Source organism: Carcharodon carcharias, chromosome 2 (genome assembly GCF_017639515.1).
Source record: "Carcharodon carcharias isolate sCarCar2 chromosome 2, sCarCar2.pri, whole genome shotgun sequence".
NCBI lineage: Eukaryota > Metazoa > Chordata > Chondrichthyes > Lamniformes > Lamnidae > Carcharodon > Carcharodon carcharias.
In genome coordinates this window covers 123,259,208-123,285,054 of record NC_054468.1, presented here as the reverse complement: position 1 = coordinate 123,285,054, position 25,847 = coordinate 123,259,208, and the positions used below count along the sequence as shown (strand labels likewise).

The window sequence follows — 25,847 nt, the reverse complement described above, 5'->3', positions numbered from 1 at the left end:
TAAATAATTTGTAGGCCTTGGCTCACATTGCACTTATAGTGAAGACGACAATTCTGCTCATCAGTTGATTGACTATAATGTATAATGTTCTAACAGTTTAGGAAACATAAATCAACATTTAGATTCCTTAATGTGAAAGTGGTGAAAATACAGATGTAAACTGCATTAAGAAATGCAATTTACACCTGCATTTCTATGACTATTATAACTTGATCTTTAAATAGTACTAATCTATTGAAAGACAAATTCAATTTAAATGAACACATAATAGGTAACATAAATATATTAACAGCAACTCAAAAAACCATTATCACAAAATACTACAAGAAAATATATGCATAAAAACTCCGGTGTATTTCTAGATGCAAGAATAGAAAGAATAAAAGCATTTAAATCACAAGTTAGAAAGACCATGCAGGAGTTCCGTTACCCTTGACTTGTAAGGTATTCTTCATAGACCACAGGTGCAGCTCGGTCAGGCAGAAAGACATCTGATGGCAGATGGAACTCAGCTCTGTCAAAGTAAGAAACAACCCAATGTGTGAAAATTAATTAGCCTCCATTAAGCATAAAATTAAACATCTCTGTAAGTGGAATTGCAAAATGGTTCTTCATTAACCATATTTTGAGATGAAAATGTGTCAATAACCTGGGGACTAGCACACATTAGCACATTAGCCTTCCTCCCCATTAGCTGAAAAAAAAGCAGGAAAGGAACAGCAGTTTCTTTTCCCCCACAGGGCTCGCTATTATGTAGCTGAGTCTACTGGGAAGCCCCAGAAAGCAGCACTGTCTGAGAAACCCATTAACCAATGGCTCAAATTCCATGTGCTATTTTTTGTAATACATTGCATTTGGGAGAAGCTGCAAGTTTGTTAATTTCACAGTTGTACTTCTTGTCTAATGCATAAGCTACCCATAAGAAAGTATTATTTAATTTTGATTCTGTTGTACAATACTCTATTAAATATTATGAATACAGTAGGTGGATACTCTTATGAAACCTCAGCTATGTACTGTAACACAACTTTGTGTATCACTGGTGGAACAATGTATTGGAGCAATAGAAAGTGGTTCGACAACATGGTAGCAAATAGTTCTATTTTCAATCCTCCAGCCACTTAGTTGCATTGTTGTGAAGCAAAAACACCAGCATGGACCAGTTGGGCCAAATAGCCCCTTTCTGTGCTGTACCTTCCATGTAATTTTGTATAATAAATGTCAGCCAGTACAATACGAAAACTCCTTTGCTCTTTTGCAAATACTGCCATGGGACCTTTTATGCCCACCTGTTTAATATTCTCTGGTTAACACATTTGCTAGAATTCCTTGGAGTGTTTTTTATTGTACTGATGAATCCATTTATTTTAAATGGGTTAACGACCATATTAATAAAGCATACAGCCCCCTCAAAGTGTCACCTTCACAAAAACAGTTTGCATTTAGTGGAACTAATCCAGAACTAGAGTTAGATCACTTTTTAAAGACAGTTGAAGTGTCATAAAGGAAGCTACGGTGTCATAAACGTAAAAAACACATTGATTTTACAAATCCTCAATGTAATCTAGATAGTATTGATTTAATCCTCAAATGTTCTAAGTTGTAAATTTCAACAAATGCATTTTACATTGGTGCATTGAGAACATGACAGTGAAAGCTACGTAAAATCTATATAAAGTAAAAAGTAAAGCAAATATGTTTTCCAAATTTCGAATTGGGTCGAAATCTTTGAAAAGTAGAGGACCAAATCACCTGGATTTGCCATACAGTCACAGACTGGAAAGCTGTTGTGCTATGGTCCTAATTTGACATCCTTTTCCAGGCAGAAAGACTTTGATGTCAAGTTATTTTTTAAAATCAGTAAACAAAGATCCATGATCATAGCCTTTAAGAACATTTAAGAAGATCAGGTCAGTTATCCTCATATCCTTTTAAAATTAACTTTTCAGAACTCTTAATTCTTGCTTAAACCTTTTTTGCCTGATACTATCAATGACTTTCAAGTTTAATAATGACTGACAAGGATGATGTTATCAGGATTTGATTGTGATGACTTTTGCTGTATTTCTGAAATGGGGAAGTAACTGAGAAGTGGAAACATAATAGATTATGTTGCAATGATCCACTCTTTTGAACACATATTCAGTCCATTCTCCCCCTCCTTGCATAAAGAGCAGGTGATACTTCAGCTATAACTGTAGAATATGTCATTACTGCCTCTGACTATATTTTGCGATCAGTTGACATGAAGAATGACTGATCTGTTGATAGTCAGGTTCTACCTGTTGTCCCCACAATCCAGAGACAGACCCTTGGTTATTACATAGCCTGCACAATAATTAGAGACTGGATTTGGGACCAAATAAACATTTCCCCAGCAGAGGGAAAATATCCTAGAGCAGTAACACAGCTATTCAAAATTATAACCATTTTCCTTTCAGGACAGAAAGGGACATCATGTCACTTTTTTTTCTCTAAAATCATTACAGTATATTTGCAATAGGAGTTATAAACAAGTCAATTTGTCTGTCGCAGTGTAAAATCCTATAATAATGTGCACACTTGTGACATTTAACAAGAAGAAAGATCACAACACTCATCAATGTGGACATCAAGTTCTTGACATTCAGATCAATATTTCCATGCTTATGGTTATCTTACAAGAATTTTGTGTGAAAGTTATGTCTTGGAGATATTTTTCTATTGTGACCTTTCTGCATGAACAATGAATACAAATAAAACCATCTCCTCAATTTGGCATACTATAAAGTAATAACTCCAAGAATATAATTTATTGTAGCTTAAGATTTAGAACTAGGTAAAAGTTTAAAATGACTACATTATTGGATTAATGAAGGAATTCATTATTTCCAGAACTTTTCTAGGTAGAACCATTACTTTCATTGATTTTCTCACTTGGTGCTTTCCAGGCAACATATGCATAGCCAATAGGGGAACAGAAAAACCTAACATGTATCTCCTCAGCTGCACCAGAAAAAGCAGAACCATTTTCCAACACTACCAAGAGTAATTAACCCTTAAAAATGCCCAAACTTTCATCATGTCACGTCTATCACTGACTCTCAGCCATCCACCCTAAATCTACAATTTTAACAATGTTTATTGATACTAATGGAAAAAAAAATCAAGCCAATCTTCCAGATATACACTCTTCAATGTCACAAACAAAAACAATGACAATTATGGAATTTGGATTAAGACACAAAGTAAGAAGTTAGACAATAAGATTAGTAAAAGAACAGAAATGTATTCGTTGGGTGCTGAATAAAGATGATGAAAATACCAAGAACAATAGGAATATATAGGTTTATGGTGAAAATGAAATATATAAACTGTTAACAAAAAATAAAAGAAAGGAATAATGTAAATTGCTGAAGAGTTTGGCTGCATTATAGTAATTTAGATAAAATCACCCCAAGACACTTTTATGGAACTATTGTAAATGTTATCGGACTCCTGAAAATTTGGATAGGAGTCCTGAAGTCTGACAATTATCCATTCAGGGGAAATGCAATTAGTTTATTGTACACCTGAAACAACCTCTGTTCTCCTGAGAGAGAATGAATCCCCATCAGATTTTTTGACAAGCTGTCAACCACATGCTAGAAACCCCACACCCAACTTATTACTGCAGTATGCTTATTATCTTTCTTGGCATTTCATTTTAAAGTCAAGTGCAAACTTGCTTACAGCTTATAATAAATGAAATCCTGCATACAAGTGCTCTCCCAATACAGAATAAAAAACAAAATTTCTTAACAGAAATTTAGCAAAAATCTCTGTCCTATTGACCAAGATTTCTTTCCAATTCTATCATGCCTCAGAGACTAAACTGCCCTCAATTAAATGGTCATATGCACATCATTTTTAGCAATGAAAAATCATTGAGTATGAAAAGATATTTAAATATTATTGCAATGAAGAATATAAATACATAACTAGCTCGACGGAGTGCCTTGAAGCTGACAAGTGGAGGTTCCAAAACTGTCCAAGGCTGGGGGCTAAGCCCAGGAACGACCTCAGACCAGCAAACACCCTGCTACAATAACTCTACTTTCTGTTTGGCCAGAGTTAGGCTCGTGTTCTCATTTTGAATGGATTCAAGGCAGTTTGAGTGATACCGTTTCACACATCAAGCCAATATCTGGCAGCTGTCATCAAAGAGATGGCAAAGAGATGATGGGTAAAAAAAAAAAGAGTAAGCAGATTAAGGGAAGCAATCCTACTATTATGAATGGCATTGGCCAGGTCCTAACTAGAGCACTGAGAGTAGATTTGGAACCCAGACTACAGAAAGGACGTGATTGAGTTGAGATGGCTACAAATTACCAAGATGATAAAGGGGGTTGGAGAATGAAGCATATGGAGGCAGACTCAATCACGTGGAAGCCTTCTCATTAGAAAAAGGATGAAATACAATTGAGAGGCATTTAAAATAATAAAGCTCAGGAATATAGATTAGTTAGGGTTATTTTGATTGGCAAAAGATAGCTGAGCAAGGGGAGATCAGCTGAGAAGAAATCATTTCAGGCAGGACGTAAGTGAGCATCCAGTTCCGAATACCAGTCATATTGGACTCGAAACGTTAACTCTGTTTCTCTCTCCACAGATGCTTCCAAACCTGCTGAATTTTCCAGTATTTTCTGTTTTTGTTTCAGATTTCCAGCATCCACTGAGAGGGTGGTTGGTTACTGGAACAGATTACTGGGAGAGATTGTAGCTTAGACATTAAGGTAAAATTTAACCAGTGCCTTAAATGAGAAATACGTTATCAGATACAACTGCTTAGTAACAAGGACTGGACTAGATGTTCCTATGTCTCTGCCATTCTTGAGATTTCTAGCTGAATGTTAGTAGAGGAGCAGGGCCAAAACCAGAATATAAGCTACTGCGACTGTCTATCAGTTGAGCACCCTTCCTAACTATTAACCATTTAGGGTTTAATTTTAAGTGTTGAAAAGCTATGACTCAAATAAGTTGGAGCAAAATAAGTCAACTTAGGATAGAAATTACTATTATTGGTATTAATGTATGGATGGTTAACAAGCTCACATCAGATTCCAACATCTGGTTTAATGAAGCCATTAGTGAGTCTTTGGAACTCCCTTCCTCAAAAGGCAGTAGAAGCAGAGTCTCTGAATGTTTTCAACGCAGAGGTAGATAGATTCTTGATAAACAAGGGGGTGAAGGGTATTCAGGGGTAGGCAGGAGGTTACAATCAGATCAGCTATGATCTCATTGACTGGCAGAGCAGGCTCAAAGAGCTCCTTCTCCTAACTTGTATGTTCGTATTAACCGGATTTCTATTCTTGTATTTTCAAAGTTTTTATAAGGCTTCAGCTAAGGAATCAATCAGATTGCAGAAATCAGGTCTTCAACTAATATAAAATATATGAAGATAATGTGTTAACTGTGGGTGGGTGGGGGTGGTGGTGAGAGCAATCCCCAACATGTGTGTTCTCAATCTTGTCTATATTATCGAGTAGGTGCGAAGCAGAAGTTGTTCGTTTTTGTTCAGGGAAAGAAAGAGAAAATTATTAATAATAAGTAATCAACACCGGGTTAAATAGAGTATTGGCAGAAACCTTGATTCTCTTAACCTCTATGGATTAAGATTCACAGCAGCAATGTTGCGGTAGGTGGATGACCAAAATTGAGGGTGTTGGCAGTTTGAGATTGAGTGCAAAATCATCCCAGATTTGCACTAAGTATGGTTAGAGGGCAGGAAAAAAAATGTTTTACTCACCAGCCACAGTGGCAGCTTTTCACGCCATATCACCCCAATCCTACATCATTAATCATGCATTCCCGGCAAACATGTCGTTTTGATGGCAGGCAGGCTCTCTTTGGTCGCCATGCGGTCATCTTGCCATTTCCCCATGCCAGATGCCATATTTAAAGTACAACCATGCACACACTTCTCAGTGCTTCCAGCGCAGGACTGCTGCACAAAAGATATGGCCCTGAAAAGCAAGAAGACTGCAGCCTCCCAATTCAGTAACGTATCCCTGGAACGCCTTTTGGACGTAGTGGAGGCCTGCTGTGATGTCCTCCACCCCTGCTCTGGCCAAAGGAGGTCCAGCAATCTCACCACTCCAGCTTGGGAGGCGGTGGCAGTGGTGATCAGTGCCAATGCTGCACAGAAGAGGTTGGTCATCCAATGCAGATAGAAGATGACTGACCTCATCCGTGCCGCCAGGGTAAGGCAACTATCTCATCACTCAAGCCCATCACACATTCACGGGCATTTCACTCATGCCAGCTAAAGGAACATCACCATTCACTCTCTCGCACAAACCCTCACATCTCCATCTGGCCTCATCTCCTCTGGAGACTGCCTTCTCAGCCCTCACCATCTTGAGGCCACTTGGACAGAGATCAACTTGTGGCTCCACACACACACCCTAGGATACCACCCTTCCCCAGTACAGCCCTCACCCTGAACCTTTTCCCTTGCCTGAGGCCACTTCATCCCCTTTCCCATGCAAGCCCCAGACCTGCAACCATTGAAAAGCTATCCCCCCACCTTAAGACTGGTCTGGTAGGTAGAGAACTGCCTGTGGAGTCCCCCTAAAAGTGATGTGGTGCTGTCTGCGAAGCCTGGCACTGATGACTGCGAGTGTTGCCTTTTGCAACGTAGGCAAACAAACCTCAAAGTCCCAAGCGAAGTGCAGCTCGCCAAGTGCAAATTGCTTATGTGCAGTTGTGAAACATGTCGGCATGCTCGGATGATCCAGCGTAGGGGGGGAATGATTGCAGTGAGCAGGGCTTATAATGATATGCAAATGTATTACAATGAAATTCCTGATATCCGGCGGCAGGAAACGTGACCTGCCATTGACGGGCAGAGCGGATCATTGCAAACTGGTTTCATGACGCCATGAAAATGATTTTTGGCCTTCCCACCACATTGTCCGTTCATGCCGCCAAACACACCTGTCTCCAACGGGCACAGAAAATTCCGCCCTGAATTAGTGAGGGATAAAGTATTTTCCATGGATAGATTGTAGGGAAGTGGGAATGGGTGGAGTTAAGGCTATATTGGCAGTAACAAAGTCAAGGAAGTGGTCTGAGATGACCTTGTGAATTAGAAAGATCTTGAGAGCAAAAAAGAAATAAGAGACAGTGAGGTGAAGTGGGCCATAGTTTATGCAAAGGGTGAGACAGAATGATGATTGGGGTGCAAAAGAAGGTGGAGGAGAGCTAGGAGTGTTTAAGTGTAGGTCAAATGACATACCTAGTACATGGGAAGAAAGAAGGAATGATATCACAAGACAGCGCGAGAGAGCGGTGGAGAGATCAGAACCAGCGCGAGTGCGGGGAAGCTTCAAAAAGTGACGTCAGCACAAAGGTGAGAGCTGATTGGTGAGTAGTGGGGGGGGGGGGGGGAGGAAAAATAGGGGAAGAGCAAGAGTGGTAGGAGACTCGATAGTAAGGGGAACAGACAGGCATTTCTGCTGCTGTAGACGTAACTCCAGGATGGTATGTTGCCTTCCTGGTGCCAGGGTCAAGGATGTCACTGAACGGTTGCAGGGCATTCTAAAGGGGGAGGGCAAACAGACAGAGATCGTGGTGCATATTGGTACCAATGACATAGGTAGAAAGAGGGATGAGGTCCTGCAAGCAGAATTTAGGGAGCTAGGAAGCAGATTAGAAAACAGGACCTCATAGGTAGTAATCTCCAGATTACTTCCGGTGCCACGGGCTAGTGAGTATAGAAATAGGAGGTTAGTCCAGATGACTGCGTGGCTGGAGAGATGATGCAGGAGGGAGGACTTTAAATTTCTGGGACATTGGGATTGTTTCTGGGGGCCAACAACCTTGTGGGGAGGTTTGCTAGTGCTGTTGGGGAGAGTTTAAACTAACTTGGCAGGGGGATGGGATCCTGAGAGGAGGTTCAGCAGGGGGAGATACACAGCCAAAATTAGAAGAGAGAGCAAGTGAATCTGGAAAGCATAGAAATTATAGGCCAGTTAAGGCACAAGGGAGTTTGGCAAGGTTGGATGGTATTTATTTTAATGCAAGGAGTCTGACGAAAAAGGCAGATGAGTTGAGGGCACAAATTAACACACGGCAGTATGATGTCATTGCTGTCACAGAGACATGGTTGAGAGAGGGGCAGGAGTGGCAGCTCAATATTCCAGGATATAGGGTCTTCAGGTGAGGCAGGGAAGGAGATAAAAAAGGAGGGGGTATCGCAATATTGATCAAGGAATCAATTATAGCAGTAAGGAGGGATTACATTTTAGAAGGCTCCTCAAATGAAGGCATAAGGGTAGAATTTAAAAACAAAAAAGGAGCAATCACATTGCCGGGAGTGTACTATAGGCCCCCAAACAGTCAGAGAGAAATAGAAGAGCAGATATGTCGGCAAATATCAGAGAAGTATAAAAATAATACGGTAGTAATAGTGGGGGACTTCAACTTCCCCAACATTAACTGGGTTAGTCATAGTGTGATAGGTTTAGAGGGAGCAGAATTCTTAAAATGCATCCAGGAGAGCTTTTTAAGCTGGTACATAGAAGGTCCTAGAAGGCGGGGGGGGGGGGGGGGGGGGGGTCCGGCACTTCATTTTAGGGAATGAAGCTGGGCGAGTGGTAGAGGTATCAGTGGGGGAGTATTTTGCAGATAGTGATCATAACTCCATTAGATTCAAGGTTGTATAGAAAAGGGCAAGGATGGGCCAGAAATCAGAGTTCTAAATTGGGGGAAGGCCGATTTTAATAAGATTGGATATGATTTGGCCGAAGTGGACTGGGAGCAGCTACTTTTAGGTAAATCTGCGTCAGAGCAGTGGGATTCATTCAAGAAGGAAATAGGGAGGGGACAGGGCCAACATATTCCAGTAAAGATTAAGGGTGGGACCAACAAATCCAGGGAGCCCTGGATGTCAAGGGATCTACAGGATTGGGTAAAGAGAAAAAGGGAGGCTTATGGCAGATACTGAGGGCTCAAAACAGTGGAAGCCCTAGAGGAGTATAGAATGTGCAGGGGGGAGCTTAAAAAGGAAATTAGGAGAGCAAAAAAGGGGGCATGAAAAAACATTGGCAGGTAAAATAAAGGAAAATCCAAAGTTATTTTACAAGTACATTAAGAATAAGAGGATAACTAGGAGAAGAGTAGGCCCATTAAGGACCATAGTGGTAATTTGTGTGTGGAGCCGGAATACATAGGTAGGGTTCTAAATGAATCCTTTGTGTTGGTGTTCACAAGTGAGAGGGACGACGGGGGTATGGAAATCAGGCAGAAGGACTGTGATATAATGAAAGGAATTAGCATAGAAAGGGAGGAGGTTCTAAGTGGTCTGGCAGGCTTAAAAGTAGATAAATCTCCAGGCCCGGATGAAATGTATCCCAGGCTGTTGAGTGAGGCAAGGGAGGAGACAGCAGGGACACTGGCAATAATTTTCAATACCTCTCTGGCCACAAGAGAGGTGCCAGAGTACTGGAGGACAGCCAATGTGGTACTGTTATTCAAGAAGGGAAGAAGGGATAAACCAGGGAACTACAGGCCAGTCAGTCTAACCTCAGTGGTAGGGAAACTATTGGAAGCAATTCTGAGGAACAGAATTAATCTACATTTGGAGAGGCAGGGATTAATCAAGGACAGTCAGCACGGTTTTGTTTAGGGCAGGTCATGTCTGACCAATTTGATTGAATTTTTCGGAGAGGTGACCATGTGTGTAGATGAGGGCAATGCATTTGACATAGTCTACTTGGAATTCAGCAAGGCTTTTGATAAGGTCCCGCATGGGAGACTGATAACGAAGGTAAGAGCCCATGGGATCCAAGGCAAATTGGCAAATTGGATCCAGAATTGGCTGAATGGCAGGAAGCAGAGGGTGATGGTCGAGGGTGTTTTTGTGACTGGATGCCTGTGTCCAGTGGGGTTCCACAGGGATTGGTGTTGGGTCCCTTGCTGTTTGTGGTATATATAAACGATTTAGACTTGAATGTAGGAGGGTTGATCAGTAAGTTCGTGGATGACTCGAAAATTGGTGGGGTGGTAAATAGTGAGAAGGATAGCCTTAGATTGCAGGAGGATATAGATGGGCTGGTCAGATTGGCTGATCAGTGGCAAATGGAATTTAATCTGGATAAGTGTGAGGTGATGAACTTGGGCAGAACAAACAAGGCACAGGAATACACGATGAATGGTAGGACCCTGAGAAGTACCGAGGATCAGAGGGACCTTGGTGTGCATGTCCACCAGTCCCTTAAGGTAGCAAGACAGGCAGGTAAGGTGGTTAAGAAGGCATATGGGATACTTGCCTTTATCAGCCGAGGCATAGAATATAAGAGCAGGGAGGTTATGCTGGAACTGTATAAAACACTGGTTAGGCCACAGCTGGAATATTGCGTGCAGTTCTGGAATCTGCATTATAGGATGAATGTGATTGCACTAGAGAGAATGCAGAGGAGATTTACCAGGATGTTGCCTGGGCTGTAGAGTTTTAGTTATGAGGAGAGATTGGATAGATTGGGGTTATTTTCCTTGGAGCAGAGGAGATTGAGAGAAAACATGATTGAGGTGTATAAAATTATGAGGGGCATAGATAGGTTAGACAGCAAGGAACTTTACCCCTTGCTGGAGGGATCAATAACCAGGGGGCATAGATTTAAGGTAAGGGGCAGGAGGTTTAGAAGGGATGTGAGGAAGAATTTTTTCACTCAGAGGGTGGTGGAATCTGGAGCTCACTGTCTGAAAGGGTGGTAGGCCAGAAACCCTCATAACATTTAAGAAGTATTTGGATGTGCACTTGTGATCCATGGCATACAAAGCTATGGGCCTAGTGCTGGAAAATGGGATTAGATTAGTTAGGTACTTGTTTGACCAGTGCAGACTCGATGGTCCAAAGGACCTTTTTCTGTGCTGTAGACCTCTATGACTCTACACCTTAGTGAAGAAGTCAGCACGGGGCTTGGAAAGCTGGTACATGACAAGTAACACTAGTAATTGAAACTGAAATGTATAATGAATAAAGTTATTAATAAGTTCGACGAACTTTTCTCACTCCTCTTATCTTATATTTGTAATTTCTTTTATCACTTGAAGACATTCTACACTTGACACTCTGTAAATGTGTTAAATTTCTTGCTTTGTTAATTCAATTTTTAAAAAAAACAAAGTAAGTGTGAAACTTTTGTGGTGTAACCTTTTAATTATTTCTTGTGTACACTCTGACAATGTGTTCTGTAAAATGCTAATCTCCTCTGGGACGTTGGAAAGACCCTTTGGCAAAGAAATTCAAGGCAACTATAACTTTAACTGTCACAGGTAGAACTCTCGGGTTAAATGAAACAGTACCTGGAGCCGGAGAAACAACTCACTGACCCCAGTCATTGATTCCCTCCTCAATCCATCCTATTTCACATACAGCACTTGAAACACACCAGCAAAATCGATTCTAGAGCGATACAACCTTTGACTTGGAAATACAGCTTTCCTTAGTCTCCTACTCATCCTCAATCAGATTGAGCATTATATTCCTTCTCGGATAGAACAATCGTAAGAGCTACCTCAAACAGACAACTTTCTCAATCAAAAGAACTCAGGCGGAGATTTCACCTCCAGCTCCAAAACTTCATCTGAATTGTCCTTAATGAACACATATGGAAAAGCTGAATTCACATCAAGTGAAAGCTGGATCCAACACCCTAGCTTCACCGGCAGATTTTATGCCATACTAAAATGAATATAGGCTGAACAATTCAAACTGACAGTTATTTGGTCAAAAACCCAGATTTCTGTGGGCTGCAAGAACAGGCAAATTCATCAACAGTTGTAATACTCCATCCAGTAACATTAATCACAAGTAAACTACTTTAAAAAATTTAGTTTGTTATTCAGTAAAAGTAATAGCTTTTACCATAATTTAAGAAAGAAATTATTGTTGGCTATGGTTAATCTCCCGTGGTCACACACAAGCATTCAAGATCAAGTGTTTTCAGATTAGTCCCTACCTTAGTCAGATATTCTGTCCTTATTTTTAATGTTGTCATCCTAAATTCTTATATCCACATGCAAAATGGAATTGTTTAATTCAAATTATTCAATAATTCACTTTTTAAGCAGAAACAATAACGAATGATTAGAAATAGACTCACGCTAGGAAAGAATTTTTGTTTTTTTTAAATTGGGCATGTTAATTAAAATACCAAAATGACATGAAAGCAGCGAGTAATATTGTGAAAAAGAATGGTGTGATGTTCAATATGACACAAAAATTAACCCCAGGAGAAGGCTGCATTTGTAGTGAAAGATCTACATTTAATAAGGGCTTCTAAAGTGGTTATGGATACACTATTTGAAAGACAACCGCTGACAAGCAGAAAAAAAGGCAGGATTACGAACATCTAGATGAATGAATTTAAGTGAACATTATTCGCAAAAATGGCAAGCATCATGTGTACAGTATGTCAATCACTGACAACATTAGTGAAGTCCAACACTCAGTGTACAACTGATACTCCAGGCAAATGCAATACTCTGCAAAAACAGTCAAAACAAGGTGGACGGGAAAAGTTAAAGCTTAATAGAATACAGGCCCTGCATAACAAAGGTCAGGGTGGGTGTGAAAAGTTGAAAAGTTCATATCGAATGTTAGAAAGGGCCTTGAGGGCTAAAAAGGAAATGCAAGAACAAGGTGACAAAGATGAAGTTTCAGCAACAGAGTTGAAAGAAAAATATATCAGTGTCAAATTTCTATAAAGGACAGTTAAAAATCAATTGAATTTCTAGTACAGTTGAATTCATAAAGAAATTAAAACACTAACGTTATACAAAGCAGTGTCTGTTATTCAAACAAATTCCTGTTTTTGTTGCATCAGGTCAACTTTATTCAAACTTTTACACTACTGGCATGACTACTTGGCATTAAATCTGCTGATTAATAATGTTGACTGCATGCATGTTGATATGCATAGTGTATTTGCAAAAATGCTTCACATTTTAAAATTTAACTTGATTGCTACTGAAAAGACAGTGAAATGAGTATATGCACACTTGGTTCAGCTGTGTGAGTGAGAGAGCCCATCAAGGGTTGAAGGTAAACAACAGTAAATAATGTGTCTAGGTTCACTTCTTCTAACTTTTTCCATCATAAATTCCTAAGTATATTTACAATGGAAAATGTCTGTAAACTTGTCACACTGTAATTACATCTTCCCACCATGGGATGGCAACATTCCAGCTCCTCAACCCTTTGCTTCCCAAACTATCAAATGCCTTCCTAATTTAACTATAGGTAGTCATTTAAAATCAACATAACAAAGTTTATGACTTTAAAATGGGAAGGAATTACATAAATAAGCCATGGTTCAATTATCTCCCACTCTTTAATCCCACCTCACCTGGACAACACACAATCGTGACTGTGTTCGATGCTGCAGGAGACTTATTAGTTATATATTATGACTTGCATTTAGAGCAAGTTTTCTGTTATGCAACATTATCTTACTTCTCGCACCTTTATCATCATACCTCCATTGATTGGTTCAAAATGTAACAGCTGCAAAAAAGAACTGAAGGTAATAGATATAATATTATTGGAAAATATTTTTCTTTTAAAATAAAGGTTTAGTCTGTGGGTGTGTCTTAATTGGATTAAAGCCAGCTAGTCTGGATGCTTTGATGTGTACCAGTTTTGATATGTAAGATAGATAGCATGTATTTGCATTTTTTTGAATAGACCATTCAAGAAGTGGGGTGAAAACTACCACCTAGCTAGCAGATACCAAGCAATATGTTTGTATTAGTAATAAAATTGGTACTATGAAAGGGGTTTTATTGTTAAAAGAGGTGAAGTTCAGAAGTTGGTGATTCAATGAGAATTTATGTTCAATGAGCAGTGCCAGATATAACTTCAGCAGTTGTGTGTGTGTAGAGCAGAGGCAATGTGAGATCAAAAGCGGCTATAGGAACCAAAGTGAAAAGGACCTTATTTTGAATTCGTAAGATGAAAATGCTTTGCCTGGTGGTTGGTTAAGTCCATGGGTTGCTGTTGCCTTAATGGAGATTAGTTTGGGGATTTGTTAAAAGTTATGATAGTAGTACTTTGTAGCCATGTTGGAAAATAAATATAACCCTAGCATCACACACATTCTAAAACAAATAAAAGGAACTTGACAACCTTAGTCACTCTAGAAATCCTGGATTTGGCCTTGATATTTCTATTCAGAGCTGTGGCTCAGTTGGCCGAAGCCATATCCCACCATCTGAACATCTGCCTTGTCACAATTTTAAAGGATGCCTTTGTCATATTTATTGAGCTCAAGTAGCACAATGTATCTCATTTCCTCTGACAGTATCTGGTTGTTTTTCAAGATACTGTAAATAAAAACTAAGGATAAGTGTCAAAAATTTTTTTTAAATAGAGGTAGTACATGTATGTGAATGGAGTGTCAGAGAGGAAAAGGAATTGAATCGGACACCCACTTGAAATAGAACAGATTGTACCCATTACACATGTTACAGCTTCATTTATGTTCAAATTTATTAAAAATCTTTAATTTATTTATCTCTTCTAATTGGGGCCATAAACCATAGATGCGAGGGTAGCCCACATCGCCAACCAAGCGTGTAGCACTAAGTTTCCAATTAAAGATTAAGCCATTCATTATTTCAGGGCCTTCAAATAATGAAGGCAGCGACATCAGACTACTGTCTGTAACAAAAGCGATTGGAGCTGTTCCCTTGATAATGTGCATTACGTGGAAGATCAGATTTGACTGATTGGAAACTATCTGCACTTTTATGGAATGATAACCCTTTCTGTTAATGGTCATGTGTACAGTCTAATGGACACCTGGGTTGGAGTTATTCCTGGGGAGCCTGGCTCATGGAAAAAGTTCTGCATCCCACTTGAGGGTGTCTTCCATCCAGCAGGAAATGAATGAAGTTTTTTTTCTCTTAGTTGACAAACATAGCACCTTAATCACATGCTTTATGTAGATATGAACTGTTGACTGGCTTAGCTGGCAGCTGTCCTTTGAGGTAGCCTGGATGGATCCTATTGCTTAGAAACGTAATGGCACTGTATCATTCATAGATATGGAAAGATCCTTGAAATCAACCCAGAACAAATGGTATTAGCTCTAGTACTCCAGTGAAGGCAGTAAAGATAGGTCTGTTCAGTGATACCAACTGCAAACTGAAGGCTTTACAAGAAGATGCAAAAGCACCATGGGAAAGGGAAGCAAGTTATTTAAGACAGAAATGGATAAATACTCATTGTCAAAATGTCTGCTTTAACAGCAATGGAAACACCATCCATCTAACTTTGAAAGTTAGATCAAGGTGAGGCCTTTTTTCAAATATTTATTTTTTAATTTTTATATATTTTTTTTCCCACCTATTTCTATTATTATTTTTAAAATTTATTTCCATTCATTGTTTTGTCCCCAACTTTTAGCCTATTTCAACCTTTTCTCCCACACCATCCCCTCCCCCTACCCCACTCCCACGAGGACCACCTGCAACTTGCTCTGCTTTCTACTCTTAATGTCACCATTAGCACATCCTTTAGCCAGTATCACCACCATCAACACCCCTTCGCACTTTTGTTTATGACATCTTTTGCAATCTCTCCTTTGCTTCCCCCTATCACTGGCTTTCTATCCAGCTTCACCCAAGCCACCCGCCCCCCCCGCCTCCCCTTAAACAGTATATATTTCACCATATTTTTACTTCTCTTTAGTTCTAAAGAAGAGTCATACAGACTCGAAACGTTAACTATGTCTTTCTCTCCACAGATGTCAGACCTGTTGAGTTTTTCCAGCAATTTTTTTTTTTGTTTCAGATTTCCAGCATCTGCAGCATTTTGCTTTTATGAAGTTGAGGCAGGGCCACTCTGCCTTGGTCAGGTTTAAAAATTCCTACAAAATTATTTTTCTAAAGAATGGCCCAAACAAATTTTCAGTATTTTTCAATATTAAACTTCTCATTAATTTACTCCAAATTAACATAATCGTTGATTTCAACTCTCATGCAAATAATAAATAATCTAATTACACCCTCAAAAACTCAGCACTGGTCTTGTGACCGTGTGAACAAAACAACTGTAGGTGCATCGGATCTACTTTTACACTTAATTGCTTTATTCCTAAGGCATTTTGTCAGCTTTCCACCGATAATATTAGAGTTGGCTCAGAGTGCAGTTGTTGGTACTAAACGCTCTGAGGCAGGTGCACTGTCACACAACCGCTGCCCTGGTTTTTCCACACACATAATTATAGCTTGGATTTAGACCTGAATTGCTAAGTTACTGCAGCAATTAGAAAAATTCTAATGATTTGGTGCTTCAAGTGAAACTTTGCAAATTTTGAACCTGAATCCAACTTCATAAAATATGAGCTACTAAGTCAAGGGTTCCTAAAGCTCAAAAAGCACAAAGAAAAGCTCTCTTAATTCCCAGGGTGGTGCCAAAAGTAAGACCCGGAAGCTAATGCATAAGGTGTACACATAAAATCTGATGCAAGCTGAGCAAATTCCTAGAAATTTACATACATGCCCTTCAATGGTCGTTTACTGCTTGTATTTTGAAATGACAGCAACACTAAGCAATCATTGGCATGCAGGTCCAAACTGGAAGGCCCTGTGCACATCTTATTTTGGGCTGAAGGCCTCATCTTAATACTAACAGAATCCTGCAGTTGCCTACTGGACCTCCAAAGCCAGCTTATCCACGTTGACAAGACCAATGTGTGCCAGCTGCCAAGCCACAGTAGCTCACAGGAAATAGCTTGGCAGAGTGGGGTTGGGGGCGGGGGTGCAGCGGGGAGGTTGTGGGAAGGGTTAAGAGCAAGCTGCCCAAGTCCACAGAATGTTGTCACACCTGCTCCTCCCAAATCCACATGAAGGCAAATTTAAAAAGATACTCGCCTCCCAATGAGGGCTGCCAATGGTCCCTTTAAAGGTCCAACATCACATGGACTGCAGCGGTTCAAGAAGGCAGCTCACCAACAGATTCCCAAGGGTCAATAGGGATGGGCAATAAATGCTAGCCTTGACAGCGGCACCCACATCCCATAAATAAATAAATAAGCTCAGGTTCTTTGCAAAATTGGATGCTTTTGTCCTGTTTTGCAACCAAGAAACAATGCCATCCAATTGTGATCCCCACCACACCAGAAGTATCTAAACCATTAAATAACTGAAAAAACAATCAACTACTTTTGTGGATGTGTTAAAGACCATATTAGGCTATTATATTTATCTTTGTTTATTTATACACTATATACTGTGATGATAATAATAGTTCTGAATAAGGAAAAGCTTTCCATAATAGTATTTGTTTCACATTATTCATTAAGCAAATTGACTCGGAGACTAAATAGGGTTTTCTGCCTTTGAATGTACGCATTTTCCATACATCACAGTAGTAAGATTACAGAGAAAATTGCGAAGGACACAAGTAATTTCAAGAAGTGGTGTTGCAACATTGAGATCCAATGTCCTGTCCTAATTTCAACACGTGGAATGGCAGGAAAAAGTACCAAACTGCCAACTACAGGGAAGGGAACTGAAGCCTCAAGACAGCTGCTTTCTACCTTGGAGGTCTGAACCAAAATGGACAGCCAAATGGAACATCAAAACTCCATCATGCCTGGACATCAAATACAGGAGGCAGATCAAATAACCATTAGTGGTTATAAAGGATGGAGATCATTTAATACAATACTTAAATCTGAACATTTGTGATAATTCACTCTAGGTATAGTGAGCTGCAAAAATGATAAAACAATGAACATTTAACTGATTTCACTAAATGGAATTGAAACAATGAGTGCTCAACTACTGATGGGGAGAAGGTACAGAATTGTCAGTATCTTTATGTGGCATGGCTTACATGGGGTGGAAAAACTGCACAGAATCATCATCATTTAATACATCTTTACAGGATTATGCACTTCATTATTTTTCTGCTTTGAATAAAGACTTCCTTCAGGGGATGGCCAAGCATATTGAAATGGGGAAGAATAAACAAATCTTATTTATACAATAATACACTCCGTCCTCTGATAACTATCATTTCTATTTTACAAGAAACTTAACATCTAACTTCTAGTAAAGTAATGCCTGAAATAGTTCCAAAATTACTAGTTTACAGCTTATCTTGAAAAATTAAAGTATTTGGCGAATGGTTGGTACAATACAAAAAGGAGGAGAGCAGTGTTAAAACAAACAACTTCCAAAACAAAATGCCTGCTAAAAAGACTGAATCATAATTGTCACTCCATTCTAACAACATTAACAGCTACCTTACCAGGAATACTAGTTCTTATACAGCAGTTTGCATCATATGCCATGGAGTGAGCTATTGGCACTGTTCGATGCCACATGGTATAAATGGGAAAATACAGACTGTCATCGTTACTAAGTGTTACATTCTGCAATCTTGCTAAACTCTGAAGTTAATTCTTACAGAAAGGAGTCACATTTCTAGAGGAAAAAGGCATTATTATAACACAGCAATACATTAATTATATGGAATGATCGATTTGTAATCTCTGTTGTTTGCCCACATCTTGGTGTTCCGCATCATTCACTGTGCAAAGATTACAAATAGATCATTCCATGTAGTTAATGTATTGCTGTGTTATAATAATGCCTTTTTCATCTAGAAATATGACTAATTTCTGAAAGAAAGAATTAACTCTAGGATTCAGCAGGTTCGCAGAAAGTGAAGTCATAGACCCTGAACCATCAAACTACAATAAGCCCAACCGTCATTCAAGGCCAGAAATGTGGCATTCCCATATGGGAAGTAAATGGCGGCTTAGTAAAAATTGGAACTAAAGAAGTAATAATGAACAGGAAATGATCATAACCAGATTAATAAGCAGGAACTGGAGTGCAACTTTGAATAAGAGTGCTGGGAGTTGGGTGAGTCAGGGAATTAGGGGAATGGGGGGAAGGAAGTGCTCCTTTGCTTTTTCTAACTTTTTCAGTCTGTAGGAATTGGTTCTTACTCTACTACAAGGGAAGAAGCTAGCTGTTTGGTGAGTATCTGGTAAGTGGTTATAGTCTATTCTATTCCTAAGATTGAAAGTAATATACAAACTGGTGAAAAGGTTAATAAAATGTATAAAAAAGCAAAATAATTAATTGACTAAAATAATTAAGTAATTAATTAAAACACATTGAGGATGGCAGGACAGGTGATATGTCATGGCTGCAGCATGTGGGAGTTGCTGGATGCCATTGTGATCCAGGGCAAACACATCTGCAGTATGTGTTTGCAGCTTGAGGAACTTCAGCTTAGAGTCACTGAGCTGGAGGCCGAGCTGCAGACATTGCGATGCATCAGGGAAGGGGAGGGTGAAAGTTACCTGGGCACTTTGTACCAGAATGTAATCACACCCCTTAGGATATGGTCTTCTGATTTGGTCAGTGGTCAAAGACAGGAGGATGAGACTGCGAGTGTGGCAGTAAGTAGACTCAGAGGGCAGGAGTGCAGCCTTTGCAATTGTCTGACAAGTTTGACGTTCTTTCAGCTTGTGTCGGTGAGAGTGGGGAATGCAAGGTGGATGAGCCAATAGGCCATGGCACCATGGTACAGGAAGCCATTCAAGCGGGGGAGCAGAAAGGAATGTTATGGTAGTAAGGGACAGTATAGTGAAGGGGATTGACACTGTTCTCTGGAGCAAAGAGCAAGAGTCCAGGAGACTGCATTGCCTGCTCAGTGTCAGGGTTCAGGACATCTGCTCAGGGTTCAGGACATCTGCTCAGAGCTGGAGAGGAACTTGGGAGTGCGATGTGGTGGTGGATCCAGTTGTTGTGGTCCATGTAGGTACCAACAACATAGGCAGGACCAAGAAAGAGATTCTGCATAGTCAGTATGAGGAGCCAGGCACCAAATTTAGATGCAGAACCTCAAAAGGTAATAATCTCTGGATTATTACCTGAGCCACATGCAAATTGGCATAGGGAAAATAAAATTACAGAGATTAATATGTGGCTCAAAGACTGGTATGGTATGGTAAAAGTGAATTCCAGTTTGCAGGGCACTGCCACCAGTACTGAGGAAAGTGGGCACTGTACCATTAGGACGGTCTACACCTGAGCCATGCTGGGACATGTGTTCTAGCGAGCCACATAACTAAGGAAGTAGAGAGGATTTTAAACTAAATAGTGGGGACAAGGGATCAAATTTGGGAAGATGTGGGAAATCAAAGAGTAGAAACAAGGCAAGAGAGAAAGGTACCAATACAGGAAATGATAAACAGACCATGACAGGAAGGGACAGAGAGTGCAAATCTCAGAATAAATCAGCAGATAAGACTAGAAGTTACAAAAATAATAAAAAGACAAAACTTAAGGTTCTGTATCTGAATGCATATAGTATTTGAAACAAAACAGATGAATTGATAGTGCAAATAGAAATAAATAAGTACAATCTGATAGCCATTGCAGACGTGGCTGCAGGATGACATAAATTGGAGCCTGAATATTGAAGGTATGTGACATTTAGGAAGGACAGGAAGCTAGGAAAAGGTGGAGGGGTGGCTCTGTTAATTAATGATGGTATTAGCAAAGTAAGGAGGGATGACCTAGGTTCAGGAAACCAGGATGTAGAAGCGGTTTGGGTAGAGATGAGAAATAATAAAGGCAAGAAGTCACTTGTGGGATTGGTGTACAGGTTCCTTTACAGAAACCACATGGGAAGATGGAGTATAAAGGAGGAAATAATGGAAGCTTGTCAAAAAGGTATGACGATAATCATGGGGAATTTTAATCTACATACAGACAGGAAAAATCAGGTGGGCCAAGGTAGCCTAGATGAGGAGTTCACAGAATGTTTTTGGGATAGTTTCTTAGAACAGCATGTTATGGAGCCAACCAGAGAGCCATCCAGAGAGTAGGCTACACTAGACCTGGTATTGTGCAATGAGATAGGATTAATTACTTCATAGTGAAGGCACCCCTAGGTAGCAGTGATCATCATTTGATTGAATTTTACATTCAGTTTGAGGGAGAGAAGAGTGGGTCCAAGACTAGTATTTTAAACATAAATAAGGGCAATTATGAAGGCATGAAAGCAGAGCTAGCTAAAGAGAACTGGCAAATTAGGTTAAAGGATGGGTCCATATGGATGGAGTGGCAGACATTTGAAGGGATGTTTCAGAATACACAGAATGGATACATTGCAACAAGAAAGAAAAATTCTAAGGGGAGGACTCACCATCTATGGTTAACCAAAAAAGCTAAAAAGTTAAAGATAGTATCAAACTTAAATAAAAAGCATATAAATGTACAACGATGGCTGGCAGGTCAGAAGATTGGATGGAATATTAAAAAAAGCAGAGAATGACTACAAGATTAATAAGGAGGGAAAAATTAGAGTACAAGAGAAAGCTAGCTAGAAATATAAAAACAGATAGTAAGAGTTTCTATAAATATTTAAAAAATAATTAACAAAGTGAGTGTTTGTCTCACAGGATAAAAGAGCGTGAAGAGAGCGGAGGAGACACAGGATAAAAGAGCGCGAGGAGAGCGGTGGAGACGCAGGATAAAAGAGCGTGAGGAGAGTGGCGGAGACGCAGAATAAAAGAGCGCGAGGAGAGCGGCGGAGACACAAGATAAAAGAGCGCGAGAAGAGTTCCAGGGAGCAGAGTCGGAGGGCGGAGTTCCAGAGAGGTGAGTGTAAAAACCTTACCTTGGGGATTCATGGACCTCAAGTCTTAAAAAAAATTAAAAGTGGCGTCACGGTAAATCTGTGACCTGATTGGCTGGTAGGGAATCTACATTGAATTTGAAACTAAAACATTGTTAAACTAATTAAACCAAATAAATTAATCACTTAATTAATAAGTAGAGGATATCTAGACCAGAATCAGGGGATTACTGTTCTTAGAATTTAGCATTTATAGTAGAAATCTAGCCGTAGGGAATGTATAGTTAATAAGGAGTTAATAAGCAGTTATTAGATTTAAATTAATTGATTAAATAGTTCTAGAAATGGCAGTTGCTGGGGTGAAGTGCTTCACCTGTGGGATGTGGAAAATCTGTGACGCTTCAAGTGTCCTGGACAACTACATCTGCAGGAAGTGTACCCAATTATAGCTCCTCAGACCGCATGGATTGGTTGGAGCAGCAGTTGGATGCACTTAGGAGCATTCAGGTAGCGGAAAGCATCATTGACAGGAGTTTTGGAGATGTGGTCACGCCCAAGGTACAGACAGATGGATGGGTGACCACTAGAAGGGGCAGGCAGTCAGTGCAGAAATCCCCTGTGGCTGTCCCCCTCTCTAACAGGTATACCATTTTGGAAACTGATGGTGGGGATAGCCTATCAGGGGAAAACAACAGTAGCCAGAGCAGTGGCACCACGGCTGTCTCTGTTGTTCAGCAGCGGGGGGCGGGTCAAAGCACAGAAGAGCAATTGTCGTTGGGGACTCTAAAGTCAGCGACTCAAGAGAGGCACACCAGGATGGTATGTTGCCTCCCTGGTGCCAGGATCCAGGATGTCTCTGATCGGGTACAGGACATTCTGAAGGGAGAGGGAGAACAGCCAGGGGTCGTGATACACATTGGTATTAACAACATAGGCAGGAAGAGTGCTGAGGTCCTGCAGCGCGAGTTCAGGAAGTTAGACAGAAAGTTAAAAAACAGGACCTCTAGGGTTGTAATCTCAGGATTACTCCCTGTGCCACGTGCCAGTGAGGCTAGAAATAGGAAGATAATGCAGCTGAACACGTGGCTGAACAGATGGTGTAGGAGGGATTTCTGAATCAGTAGGATCTCTTCCAGGGCAGGTGGGACCTGTACAAGAAGGACAGGTTGCATCTAAACTGGGGGGCACCAATATCCTGGCTGTGAGGTTTGCTAGTGTCACGCAGGAGGGTTTAAACTAATATGGCAGGGGAGTGGGAACCAGAGCAATAGGTCAGCAGGTGAAATAAATGACTGGGAACCAGTGAATATGGCCAGTAGGACTAAGAGGAAGGGCAGGCAGGGAGAAAGTACTTAACACAGTGGGACTGGGGGTCTGAAATGCATTTGTTTCAATGCGAGAAGTATAACAGGCAAGGCAGATGAGCTTAGAGCTTGGATTAATACTTGGGACTATGATGTTATTGCTATTACAGAGATTTGGTTGAAGGGTGGACAGGATTGGCAGATAAACGTTCCAGGATTTAGATGTTTCAGGCAGGATAGAGAGGGATGTAGACAAGGTGGGGAAATATCACAGCTGTACGACAGGAGGACACCTCAGTGGGCTCATGCAGCGAGGCAATATGGGTAGAGCTCCGGAATAGGAAGGGTGCAGTCACAATGTTGGGGGTTTACTATAGGCCTCCCAATTGCCGGCGGGAGATTGAGGAACAGTTATGTAGGCAGATTTTGGAAAGATGTAAAAGCAGTAGGTTGTTGTGATGGGTGATTTTAACTTTCCCTATATTGACTGGGAATCACTTGGTGTTAGGGGTTTGGATGGTGCAGAATTTGTAAGGTGCATCCAGGAGGGCTTCCTGAGACAATATGTAGATAGTCCAACTAGGGAAGGGGCAATACTGGACCTGGTATTAGGGAATGAACCTGGCCAGGTGGTCGAAGTTTCAGTAGGGGAGTATTTCGGGAAAAGTGACCATAATTCAGTAAGTTTCAAGGTACTGGTGGATAAGGATAACAAGAGTCCTTGGGTTAAGGTGTTTAATTGGGGGAAGGCTAATTATAACAATATTAGGCAGGAACTGAGGAATCTTGACTGGAAGAGGATGTTTGAGGGCAAATCAACAACTGACATGTGGAGGGCTTTCAAACGTCAGTTGATAAGAACTCAGGACCGGCATGTTCCTGCTAGGATGAAGGATAAGCATGGCAAGTTTCAGGAACCTTGGATAACGAAGGATATTGTGAGATTAGTCAAAAAGAAAAGGGAAGCATTCATAAGGGCTAGAAAGCTGGGTACAGAAGAAGCCCGTGGAGAATATAAATAAAGTAGGAAGAAACTTAAGCTAGGAGTCAGAAGGGCCAAGAGGGGTCATGAAAAGTCACTGGCAACCAGGATTAAGGAAAATCCCAAGGCCTTTTATACATATGTAAAAAGCAAGAGGGTAGCCAGGGAAAGGGTAGGCCCACCCAGGGACAGAGGCAGGAATCTGTGTGTGGAGCCAGAAGAAATGGGAGAAATACTAAATGAATACTTCTCATCAGTATTCACCAAAGAGAAGGACTTAGCAGTCGATTTGTCTAGGGAAGAGTGTGTAGATAGCCTGGATCATGTTGAGATCAAAAAAGAGGTGTTAGGCATCTTGAAGAATATTAAGGTGGATAAGTCCCCAGGGCCAGATGGGATCTACCCCAGAGTACTGAGGGAGGCAAGGGAGGAGATTGCTGGGGCCTTGACAGAAATCTTTGTATCCTCACTGGCTATGGGTGAGGTCCCAGAGGACTGGAGAATGGCCAATGTTGTTCCATTGTTTAAGAAGAGTAGCAGGGAAAATCCAGGAAATTACAGGCTGGTGAGCCTTACGTCAGTGGTAGGGAAATTATTGAAGAAGGTTCTTCGTGATAGGATTTACTACCATTCGGAAGCAAAAGGGCGTATTAGTGAGAGGCAGCATGGTTTTGTGAAGAGGAGGTCATGTCTCACTAACTTGATCGAGTTTTTCGAGGAAGTGACAAAGATGATTGACGATTGAAGGGAAGTGGATGTTATATACATAGATTTCAGTAAGGCCTTTGACAAGGTCCCTCATGGCAGACTGGACCAGAAGGTAAAGTCGCACGGGATCAGAGGTGAGCTGGCAAGATGGATACAGAATTGGCTTGGTCATAGAAGACAGAGGGTAGCAGTGGAAGGGTGCTTTTCTGAATGGAGAGTTGTGACTAGTGGAGTTCCGCAGGGATCATTGCTGGGACCTTTGCTGTTCGTAGTATACATAAATGATTGGAGGAAAATGTAACTGGGTTAATTAGTAAGCTTGCAGACGACACTAAGGTTGGAGGAGTTGCAGATAGTGAAGAGGATTGTCAAAGGAGACAACAGGATATAGATCGGTTGGAGACTTGGGCGGAGAAATGGCAGATGAAGTTTAATCTGAACAAATGCGAGGTAATGCATTTTGGAAGGTCGAATACAGGCAGGAATTATACAGTAAATGGCAGAACCCTTAAGTGCATTGACGGGCAGAGGGATCTGGGTGTACAGGTCCAAAGGTGGCAACGCAGGTGGATAAGGAGTCAGGAAGGCATATGGCATGCTTGCCTTCATTGGCAGGGGTATTGAGTATAAAAGCTGGGAAGTCATGCTGCAACTGTATAGAACCTTGGTTAGGCCACACTTGCAATATTGCATGCAATTCTAGTCACCACATTACCAGAAGGATATGGAGGTGTTGGAGAGGGTGCAGAGGAGGCTTACCAGGATGCTGCCTGGTCTGGAGGTTATTAGCTATGAGGAGAGGTTGGAGAAACTCAGATTGTTCTCACTAGAGCAATGGAGATTGAGGGGCGACTTGATAGAAGTTTACAAAATTATGAGTGGCATGGACAGAGTAGATAGTCAGAAGCTTTTTCCCAGGGTGGAAGAGTCAATTACTAGGGGACATAGATTTAAGGTGAGAAGGGAAAGTTATAGAGGAGATGCGCAGGGCAAGTTTTTTACGCAGAGGGTAGTGAGTGTCTGGAATTTGCTGCCAGAGGGAGGTGGTGGAAACAGGTACGATAGTGGTGTTTAAGAGGCAGCTTGACAAATACATGAATAGGATGGGAATAGAGGGATATGGACCCCAGAAGTGCAAAATGTTTTAGTTGACGGGCAATATGATCGGTGCAGGCTTGGAGGACCGAAGGGCCTGTTTCTGTGCCGTACTTTTCTT

The 25,847-nt window shown here is 40.8% G+C and overlaps 1 protein-coding gene across 3 annotated transcripts in view; it reads right to left on the bottom strand.

Moving 5' to 3' along the window:
• Positions 1-25,847, bottom strand: part of LOC121275378 (WD repeat containing planar cell polarity effector) — a 163,046-nt gene that overhangs the window by 123,722 nt on the left and 13,477 nt on the right. For all 3 annotated transcript variants that reach the window (XR_005942401.1, XM_041182911.1, XM_041182912.1), the window contains exon 2: positions 431-514. Coding sequence is in view for 2 of the 3 variants with exons in the window: in XM_041182911.1 (XP_041038845.1) it covers positions 431-491 (61 nt within the window). In the remaining variant the exon portion in view is untranslated. The remainder of the gene's footprint in view (positions 1-430; positions 515-25,847) is intronic.